At 43.9% G+C, this 11,841-nt stretch overlaps 1 protein-coding gene across 1 annotated transcript in view; it reads left to right on the top strand.

The window, feature by feature from the left end:
* Nucleotides 1-1,393: 1,393 nt before the first annotated feature.
* cntn5 (contactin 5) overlaps nt 1,394-11,841 on the top strand; it is a gene marked incomplete at its 5' end in the record, with an annotated part of 185,283 nt that continues 174,835 nt past the window's right edge. Inside the window, one exon of the mRNA XM_080526744.1 lies at nt 1,394-1,448. Coding sequence (XP_080382870.1) covers nt 1,394-1,448 — 55 coding nt within the window. The remainder of the gene's footprint in view (nt 1,449-11,841) is intronic.

Raw genomic sequence — 11,841 nt, 5'->3', positions numbered from 1 at the left:
GGAAAGGGGAGGAGTCTATTGTCTCAAAAGAATAAATCAATATGTGAAAGAGAATGGTGGAAAAAGATATAGTTTTGCCTTGGGGGTTTAAGGAACGCCATACATCTGAAAGGGCATACTTGATCACAAAATGATTCTGTTATACCATATATTCTTACAAAATAATAGCCTATTTGTTATGCCCTGTTTATTGATTGCATGCAAGGAGGATTTGGAGTGAAGGACAGACAATGAAAGGACATTCATATTCATGAAGCATGCATGTTTTAATCTTCAGAAACACCACGACGCAGAGTCAAACAGAGACTCACAGTCACACCTCCCTGACCTAATGTCTGTCCATCAGCTCGCAGCTCTACCACTGATCCCCTCAGCTGAGAGTCTCAACTGAATTAGGCTTTTTAACGATCCAGGTGCATGACAGAAAAATACAACTCACAGCTAAAACATCTCTCTATCCTCCCTCTAGGCTTCGGAATGTAATCATCTTGTCAGACCTTGAATCCTGACAAATACATGTTATGTATAGTGTATGAACCTTCAAGTGCTTTGTTCTTGATCTAAATATCCCAGTGATTGGGGCTTGCCGGGTGGTAAGAGTCGATGCTGCAGTCTGGGAGGTTGGGTAGGGGAGGGTGGGGTTAGGGAGGCAGCGAGCTGAGACAGAGGCAGGTGGCATTAATAATTAATATGGCACCACTCCCGCTGGATCTGGCCATCCTTCCCCTCATCCCTCAGAGACCACACACTCACTTTAATGTTTCTGAACGAAGTAAATCACTCTAATGAAGACAGATAGAGAAGATAGAGACTCTGTCTCACAGACATGGACTAGCTAGCTAGCTATCTCCCTTTCTGTGTGTTGTTAGGCGGATGTGGTTTTGTACTTGCATACAACCTCCCCTAGCCCCTAACCAACTCCCCTAACCCTGCCACCCCCCCCACCTGGACATTGCTGTGTTAATTGTTCCCTGTGCCTGTTCGTTAACTCTGTGTTCAATGTGCTCATGTTGCCTCAACCTGCATCATGCAACATGGTCTTTTGTTTTGATCAATCAGAGAACACAAACTATACATAATGTTGGAACAAACATTCCTCAGATCTTGAATCCCCATGAGGCAAATTAAAATGCCTATACACATTTCTTTACATATCTTTCCCATGGTTGTCAAGGCGCTAGCTCCCATACAAGCATGCAACTGCATTAATTGCCTCCTGGGCTTTGAAACAGACCATTTCTGAAACCCCCCCTTATCAGATAAAGATGGGTGTAAGATGGGTGCCTTCTAGCCAGACTGGAACATTGTTTTTTCTTTTCCCCTATAGGCTCAGCTTTAATGAAGACACACACCTGCTAACAATCTCGCTGAAGGGGGACCCTCCTGAACAAGTATGGGGTCACCATGGAAACCACTTCTTCTCCTGTCTATCATCAGTGGCCTTTCAGGTAGGCAAACAATGTCTAGAGATAAGCCGACGGTTTACTCTGTCTTTTTTTCCAATGCCGCTGTAGAGCCACTGGCTGTGCTCACTGATATCAGCTGTGATGGGAGAGATAATAAGATTATGGCTGTGACAAAGGTTCTGCACTTTGATGAACACTGACTTATACTGAGAACTGGCTGAGACTGAGAGAACACAAAAAGACAACGCCATAGAAAAAAGACTTCATGTTCTCTTGGTCCTGACAAGCTGCTGACTTTGCCGGTGACAGACAAACAGACAGACAGACAGATAACGTGATAAAACGACCACTATTCTTCACATGAGATGGTGCAGAAACTGCATTGCTTGTGCTGGATTGGCACTAAATGTAATGTTGTTGTAGTGAAACCAAATGATACACATTTCAGTCACTTTCAGACACTTTCTATCTGCATCACTTGAATTCATTGTTGCAAAACACAATTATAAATGGTAAACAGACTGACTTATATATCTCCTTATTCCAAAGCGCTTTACAATGGCCTCTCATTCCCCCATTCAATTTCACACACACATTCACACACCAATGGCGGCAAGCTACCATGCAAGGCGCCGGCCCGCTCACTGGGAGCAATTTGGGGTTCAGTGTCTTGCCCAAGGACACTTTGACATGTGGCCAGCCGGGGCTCGAACCGCCGATCTGCTAACCTTGCGATCATTAGACGGCGGCTCTACCTCCTGAGACAGCCGACCATTTAATTATGGATGTGAGAGAGATTGTTTTTCCATTAAGGGATTATTTTTGGCCAGTTGGTTATTGACCAGTTTTGTAGAGTGACTGAGATTATGTCCCATCGACTGTGCTTTTTCCTCTCAGCCATTCAACTTTGTACATTTGTGTAAGTCTCCCCAGGCTTCAGGGTCGCATTCCTGAGCAGTTTTGTTCCTCTCCATCTGCTCAGTTTGTAATGACAACCTGATCCACACAGTGTGTAATTGATTGCTATGCAAATCAGAGACCCTAACAAATATATTAATTCCCAAATCGCATAATAATATATTATAATTGTATTTGCCATGCAATTAACTTGTCAGTCAATTGTTGGATTTTGGTATTTTTTGCTCTAGACACAGGGTCAGGCTGCTCAGGCATAGTCGGCGCCCCTGGAACAATTAGGGGTTAAGTGCCTTGCTCAAGGGCACATGCAGCTCCCTCCTGAGGGATCGAACTAGAGACCTTCCGATTGCTAGCCGGCCTCTCTAACCTCTAGGCTAGGCATGAACAAAGCACACGGAAAATAAAGTTTGAGCAAAGGGCTCCAAAGTAGGTACAAGGTTTCAATAACGCAAACAAAGTCAAGGCTCAATAACGTTCCGGGTATCGGATACGTGAAGCGGTAATACATACAACAGGATTCGAAGCATTCCAAAGGGTAACACAAGTGATTGACTAACAAGGGAACAGGGAAAAGGGACACACCGAAATAGCCACACATACAACAGGTGACAGGCATTAGCAATTAGTCCAATGGATATCCAGTCACCAGTAGGTGGTGTCGGCCCTAGTGACACTGATGTACTAGAAGAGAAAAACAATATGGGACAGTAAAATCATGTCATGAAAGTAACTAACCAAGGTATCTGGAGGTGTAAACTCACTCTATAACCAACTCAAAACCTACCTCTTCTCCCATGCATACAACCTTCCCTACCCCTAACCATCTCCCCTAACCCTGCCACCCCCCCCCCTGGACATTGCTGTGTTAACTGTTCCCTGTGCCTGTTCGTTAACTCTGTGTTCTATGTGCTCATGTTATCTGTTGCTTGTTGTTTCTGTGTTTTCAGTTTCAGTTTTTCCTTATTGTCAGCGTCTTTGAGCCCCGGAAAAGCGCTATATAAATACAATTAATTATTATTATTATTATTATTATTACTATTATTATTATTATCTCACCACAGCTTTACCCCAGACATGGAAGAGGCACATACTTAAGAGAAGGCAATTAACTTGTCTGTCTGGCACACATTATTAAGAACCACACATGACTTGAATAAAAACGGTAAACATAAATCATCATTTAAGATTTTAAGGTTTAACAACTAAGCCATATAAAATCCAAGATGGTTAGGAACAGATTGTTGATGTCCCAATACCATACGCGTGGGATTTATGATTTAATATACAAAACAACAATTGACACAGCAATCTGTCCTTTTCGATTTAAGCTGTTACTGTTACTATACAATTCTCAATCTATGGGGCATTGAACAGTCAGCCTAGAGCCCATTCTGCCATGCGGAAACACAATCAATAGATGATCTATTCTGGTTCTGTACATCAGCGGCTCGCTTTTGCACTCAGGTCCAGGAATGGTTGTTACGGTATAATATTATTGTGCAAACAGACACACTGATATATCATCTATACTGTTGGGGGACCTGAGGGAGCAGACCCATTCATGGTGGACATCTGAAGGTTGTAATTGGTATAATTAAGCAATATCACACGAGAGGGAGTGTGTTATACTGAATATCAGCACGGCTGTGATTCGGTCGTAGGTACGAGGCCACAGGCAGAGTAGAAGACAATCACAGCCATGCTGATATTCAGTATAACAGCACGACCTCGAGTGTGATATTGCTTTTATACAACAGTTCTACAGCGCGATTGATTAGTTTACAGTAATAAGCGACAACAGATTATGATTTGTTTGTTTATTTAATCGTAAAAATAAACAAAAAATAGTTCCGCAACTGAACTTCAAATGGACTGTTGCCTAGTAACCTGAACACAAACATGTAGTCTAATTAACGGTCATTTAGTAGAACATCTGTGCGGCGGAGTGATACATATAGTTAAAAGTCCCAGTGCTGTTATACTGTATATCAGCACTCATGGAATGCCTCTTGTCCAATCAAATTACTTGGTCGGAACTAACTGTTGTATAAAATACGATATCCAACTTGGTATAAAACATTTATAAACGTATTCACTTATCAACCCAATAGAGGCAGTGATGGGAAATTATAAGTGTCTATATGTATGTATCACTATACATATTATATGTCCCCTACCATGGAATGAGACAGTGCAGATGTAATAACAGTACGTAGGAGTACAATTATTATTTTCTTTTCATAACCTCCAATTCGGCAAGGTTTGGGGCAGAAAAAAAGATATATATTTAAATATATTTAAAACCTACCTCTTAAAAAATATATAATAACCTGCACACTTCCACAAAGAACAAAAAATGCTGAAGCAAGTTAACAACACACATGCTGGTTTGGCAATATTAAAAGAACATAACGTGATTAAAGTAAAGGGAAGGTATCAGGGGATGGCTTTAGCAAAGTACAAGCACATTTGTCAAAGTTGTCCCAAAGCCAACTCAAACCATCCCCCACCCCAGTAGCTCCTAACCTGTTATGATGTACAGGCATCGTACCTTTCCAATACATGACCGGTCTGTAAAAAGATCACTTTCAGGCGATCTCAAAATCATTTGACACTTGGGGCGGCTGTGTCTCGAGTCTGGTGGAGGTAGAGGCTGTGTCTCAGGAGGTAGAGGCTGGTGGAGGTAGATGCTGTGTCTCAGGAGGTAGAGGCTGGTGGAGGTAGAGGCTGTGTCTCAGGAGGTAGAGGCTGGTGGAGGTAGAGGATGTGTCTCAGGAGGTAGAGCTGCCGTCTAATGATCACAAGGTTGGCAGATCAGCAGTTCGAGCCCCGGCTGACACTGAACCCCACAATTGCCAAAATTGCTCCCAGTGAGCGGGCCGGCGCCTTGCATGGCAGCTTGCCGCCATTGGTGTGTGAATGGGTGAATGAGAGGCCATTCTAAAGCACTCTGGAGCAAAAAAGCAAAAAAGGCGCTATATAAGTGCAGTCCATTTCATTTGTAAAACGCATGTTGGAAACTACAAATGTTTACAATCAATAATCAAAAATAAACTACTTAAAACATGTTTTAATGTGTTGGAGAATATCGGCTGTTTGTTTACGCAAGTCGTCTTTGTCGCAAGTCATCAGCTGTCTCACATTAAACATCCTTGAGGTGTTTGAACACGGTGAAACCCTAATCAGGAGATGAACTGTTCTCCAGCAGGTGTCTGCTGGTCCCCCAGGGCCCTGTCCACCTGAATAAATAATGGTTGTGGGGAGGGAGGGGTGGGGGGCTGGATGTGGGGGAGGGAGGGTGGGGCTGGATGTGGGGAAGAAGGGTTGGGGGGCTGGATGTGAGGGAGGGAGGTGGGGGGCTGGATGTGGGGGAGGGAGGGAGGGTGGGGGGCTGGATGTGGGGGAGGGAGGGTGGGGGGGGCTGGATGTGGGGAAGGACGGGTGGGGGGCTGGATGTGGGGGAGGGAGGGTGGGGGGGGCTTGGTGTGGGGAAGGACGGGTGGGGGGCTGGATGTGGGGGAGGGAGGGTGGGGAGGCTGGATGTGGGGGAGGGAGGGTGGATGTGGGGAAGGGAGGGGGGGGGGCTGGATGTGGGGGAGGGAGGGTGGGTGGGTTGAGGGAGGGTGGGGGGCTGGATGTGGGGAAGGGAGGGGGTGGGGAAGGCAGGTGGCTAGGTACTGGATCAGGCCATTTTGGACCCCTGGTGAGAGTTAAAATGAATGTGTCAATTGATGGGAGATTACACTGCAATGCAAAGAGATTCTGCCAGACTGCAACTTTGCCATACAAGTGAGGGTGCGTGCCAGGTGCCAGGTCTATTAGTGCCGACACTAGTATTCTCCAAAGGCACGCGGCCTAACCATTAATACTGCAACAGCCAGGGCTCTGCAAACGATCCGTCTGTGTGCCGTTCTGAATTAATAATGATTGGCATTTCTAAGAAAATAAAGGATAGGAAGAACTTCTGTGTTTTAATGAATTTAATGAGACCAGCTGTGACGTCTGAACCGTTAACTGAGTTCTCCATCAACTCCTGTAGCGTCTTACCCTTTACTCTGTCTCCCAGTCTGAAGCGGTATACAAAGCATTAACACGAAAAGACTGTGCCTTTTTTACCTACTAAAAGAGCCGCCTCGGGGGTTAAATGACCCCCTCTTTACAATGCTCAAGCTGCTATTTACACACAACAATCACTAGTTGGCTGCTTGTAAATTGGCCTGCTTCCTACAGAGAAAAAAACATCTAAATAGCTTCATACTAGCTTATCCTGATGTGATTTAGAAAATGTAAGGATACTGGGTGGTAGAACGTACATATCTAGGAAATCTTATATAGGACTGACTTAGGCCCAATCCCGATTCCCTTTTCTACCCCTATGGCTCGTTTTCGAGTGTGACTCGATTTCGAGCCAAGGCCTTCGAACAGAGCCACAAGCCGTTGGGGTTGAAATCTACCCCTATGAAATGGGACAACCCTTCAAAACTGATACGTCATCAGTATTATCGTAGAAAAGCATTGACGCTCGTGACTCATTCACAACTTCACTTTTACGCTATCAATCGATCAAACAAGTCATCAAATAAAAAAGAACAATGCTTCATTATCAGACCATGACAGAATAACGGCGCTCTAACCTGTATGAAACCTGTGCTCCTCCTACCCTGCCAGTCTGCACTGATTTAGGACAACAGTGCAACAACTTTGCGGCTGAACTTAAGTTAAATTCACGGCGTCATATACCATCAATGGGAAACATGTAAAAATGCATGACTTACAGATTTAGTTTCATTACGTTCCGAAATCCGAAGTGACAGGAACGCTGGAGAAACAGCCTCTGTCCACTGCATTAATTAACTACATGTCCTTGATGAGTCTCCCGCTCACTGCCCTCCATCAAAAATGGCACATCCATCGATAATATTACATAATAACAACTGCTCGGATTAGATTGCGAGTTGTTTTGGTATAATAAGTGCCGCAATACAGATAGCGTCATATACCACCAAGGGGGGAGGGGGGGGGGGGGGGGAATTCGCGCCTATCATGCACATATCAGCCTGTGGATAGATAACTTTAGATAGATAACTTTACATTAAATGTCTACCATCATCCGCTGTCAAACACCACAATTTATTTCTAAATAAACATGATTGTACATCTCTGTAATCGCGCACTGATGTATTTCTATGGGGAAGGCTGTGCTTGACGATTCCATTGGACTGACGCCGGGCAGAGGAACAGGGACTGTCACCCTGTGACAAACGCGCAGATATGAGTGCTCCGGTGTACTGCTTTGATAGTCTAATAGAAGTGATCAGGTAGGCTACCAGTCCTCTACTGTTAAACCCGAGCGCGCTGGACCGTGGAACTTTCTATGTTAAGCATAGGCACCTCGGCATAACAGCGATTTTTTTTGTTATGCTTGTTGTAAAGAAAAGGTCTATAATGCATTGAAATGACATTACACTAAGATAATAAGATGGTTATCATACTTTTTCAAATCTTTATTAATCAGTAATTACAGAGAAAGTAAAATGACATTTCCGCATTGAATAGAGCGACATAACATTTCTGTAGATGATTCGCAATGCATCCTGGAATCAAGGGGTAGCGTACCCCTATGGCCAGGGCCGCTTTAAGGGGGGGCTAGCTGGGGCGGTGGCACAGGGCCTCGCGCTTTGGAGGGCCTCGCGTGAGGCAGGGTAAAACCTTTTGTATATATATATATTTTTTGGTACTCTGGCTGGCGAGGCCCTCCAAAGCGCCAGGCAAGGGACCATATTATTATTTTTGCCTTTAATACATTTCTAAATGTTCACACATGTGATAATCATAGTCAATCATATATCTAAAATCTAGCATACCTGTAGGACAGGGAGATTCTTAGCAACAGAAAAAAGTAATTTCCCCCTATGACACCTTACGTGAAACGTGAATTTTGGGCGCGCGTTGACACTTGTTGTGCATAGTGACTGCTTAGTGCAACGGACAAAATGCAGAGGGAACGAGACCGAGGAAGAAAATGTTAATCGGGTGCTGAAAAAATAAATAAAAATAAAAGAAAGGAAGGCTTCAGGGCCTCGCTTAGAGGTTCGTTCGAAACATTTCTAAAAACAAGTGATGCTCCCGTTAGCACCGAAGAAGTTAACGTTACTGCTAGCACTAGCAATGCTAGTAGTAGCACGGCACAGCCCCCCCTGAGAGGCAAAGATGATGTCTCGGAGGTGGAGGAGGACAACAGCTACACCGGCAGCAGTGGGGCTGCCCAGCCCCAGGTGATGATGGTCAGGAGTGGCGAAGTAGAGGATACGGAGGCGGAAGATGGAGCTACTCAGAGCAGGAGCAGCAGGGCTGAGAGTGATGGAACGCAAGACGAGCCTACGGTGTCAGATATGTCATGTATGATGATCCTGGTAAATTGGCCGGTACATAATATGGACTCTACAGTTACAGAAGTGATCATTAGAAGAGGTCCCCCAAAGATGAAACCTGGATTTAGTTATCCTAAAAATAATGAGAACAGAAACTTTAGTGAAACTTTATTTCTCCGAAAACTACCAAATGGGGAAAAAATAGAAAGAAAGTGGCTTGTGAACTCTCAAAAACGGGACATGTCTTTTTGCTTTTGCTGTAAGCTTTTCAACATAAAGGATAGGCCTACATGGTGGTGAGTAACATCTCTATTCATGTCAATAATGGCTTGTGCGTATTTAATGTTGGGTATGATGACTGCTTTATCCTAAATCCTAATCCTTTACGAGTATAAAAGGTTTGAAATGAAACAAACATGGTTGTAAACTATCTAAATAAGTATATATTCTATTGTCTATCAGCACAGCATGTGAGCGCATTTCTTGCAATATATCGGTGCGTGCGTGTCGCGCGGTTATAATAGTAGCCTACATCATTATAAAAGGCCTCGCAAATCTGACTTCGCACAGGGTAGGTCTGTCCCAAACGACTATTTTTCTAACGATTAATCTATCGATTATTTTCCCGGTTAGTCGGTTACTCTAACGACTAATTTAACGATTAGTCTAACGATTATTTTTCCCCTGTTCGATTAATGTATCACTTAATTTCCCCCAAAATAATGGCTGTATTGTCTCTCTCTGTTTAACAGTGTCTTTATAAAGCACTCTGGGTAATAGCTGCTGCTCTTATAAAACAAAGCAGCGTGTGACATGCACATTACTCAGACGGCCGCCCCTTTAAATGATCAGCTGATGTATGGGGTACTACTACTACTACTACTACTACTACTACTACTACTACTACTACTACTGTAACTGCCTCAGTCAAACAGACCCAGACACAGGCCCAATCACTGCTATGTTTAGCCAACTTGAATGCCAACATGGCCATCAGGGTTTTTCCTGGCTCAAAATGAGGCGGAGGTGGTACCAGTGGTGTTTGACATCGGGGGGGACCCATGAAGCAGGGCTGTCTGGGGGTCCTTAAACATCAAACACTTAATTTCTTGCATTCTGGTGAATTGATATGCACCAATTTGTGCCCTTTCTGCATCAATTTATGGTGGAAATGTCATTATTTATGTAAAGGAAAACACAATATTCAGGCACCAGATGACCATTCAAAATATAATATAATATAATGCAATATAAGGCTCTCAGGCATTCTGTACTTTCACATAATATTGATAGTATGTTGACTGCTCAAGGAGAATACATATTATGTATTCTCCTTGAGCAGTCAACATACTATCAGCTATTTCGTTAGCAAAGACGAAAGCTAACTTATTTGCGAAACAGCGCCCCCGCCACCACGTCGGCGCAGTGCCGCAATTGCAGCTATATATTTTTTTTTTTAAATGTTTGCGACGCACCGACGCACATTACGCAAGTCGACGTATTGACGTAGTCGATTACGTCGACGCGTCGTCCCAGCCCTAGCACAGGGCCTCGCATATCTCCCAAACGGCCCTGCCTATGGCTTCAAAGCTAGTCTGGTCCTGGAATCGCTCGAAATGAAGCCATAGTTAGGCCTCGAAATGAAGCCATGGCTCGATGAAATATGAATTGGGATATCCCTACCACTAAACGTGAACGCGCAAAACGAAGCCATAGGGGTGAAAACGAAGCTGTAGGGGTGAATTGGGATTGGCCCTTATAGAGACTGACTTATATAGACTGACTTATAGAGCGCCTTTATCCAAAGCGCTTTACAAAAGCCTCTCATTCACCCATTCACACACACATTCACACACCAATGGCGGCAAGCTACTATGCAAGGCGCCGGCCCGCTCACTGGGAGCAATTTGGGGTTCAGTGTCTTGCCCAAGGACACTTCGACATGTGGCCAGCCGGGGCTCGAACCGCCGATCTGCCAACCTTGCGATCATTAGACGGCGGCTCTACCTCCTGAGACACAGCCGCCCCAACTCATAAACTCAACAGATTAAGTCATACATCTTATTTTTGGTCAATATTTGGCTGTAATTCTGCCAAGTCCGATGCTTTGCAGGGCTGCTCCAGCAGGGGGCATATCAGGAGGTGCTGCATGGTCTGTGGTGGCTGTAATTATATGGCTGTAATTATAAAGTCATGTTATCATTACTATTAAGGTCTTTGGACTGTATACTCCATGTTGTATCAGGACATGAAGGTTCTGTACACAAGTTCATAATGTAGCTTGTTGGTCATGTCTATTTAGTTCAAATCCAATCAATCATTCCATAATCTAAACACCAAACGTATTTTTTACATGTACATCTTAAATGTTAACAATGAACACCTAGGCACTGTAACCAAAGGAAACTATTTACAGGGCTCCCACGGGTCCTTGAAATCCTTGAAAGTTTGTGAAAGTTTGTGAAATAGGTCATCGAAAGTGCTTGAATTCCCCTCTCTCTCTCTCTATAATTTAAAAAATATATATATTCAAAGATGTTTTTCTTCGCTCGTCAACTAGTAAATAAGTCTCTGTATTGCTTAACTTGACGCATATTTCACAATATATTGTTTTGTTGTGCTGTGGTAGAGAAGGCAAGAGACCATCTAGTGTTCACACATTCAAGCCTCTCTTTTTAATTGTTGTCTGTGAGCGGATAGTTCCTATTATATAAATTCTCATCTAGATCTGTCTCAAACTATGCTGTGTTGGGTCCTTGAATTTGAGGGAATTGTATTGAGTCTTGAAAGTCCTTGAAAGGTGCTTGAATCTGATGTTTCAGAAGGTGTGGGAACCCTGTATTTAGCAGCATGGATCTGTACAGCAATCGACTATGGACTAACAGCTGCAGCTGTTGACTCTTACTGCTAACTAGAGCTTCTAGTAACAAGACGTCACGCTTGAGCACGGCTCTATGACAGATCCTGAGGAGAAAACAAAGCTTTGTTCTTGTGGTAAAGAAAGAATCAAACGTCAGCCTAGTTCCTTTGTCATTTATTGTGTGTTGCCGTTTCTTGCGGCTGTTAAAATGCTGCTGACTCAGCCTTTGCTCGGTAATAAGCCTGCCTGTACTGTAGCTGGACTGATGCAGTACGGTTAGGGTCCT

Source organism: Nansenia antarctica (assembly GCF_963989245.1).
Source record: "Nansenia antarctica genome assembly, chromosome: 1".
In the NCBI taxonomy this organism is placed as follows: domain Eukaryota; kingdom Metazoa; phylum Chordata; class Actinopteri; order Argentiniformes; family Microstomatidae; genus Nansenia; species Nansenia antarctica.
This window is presented reverse-complemented; position numbering and strand designations above follow the sequence as displayed.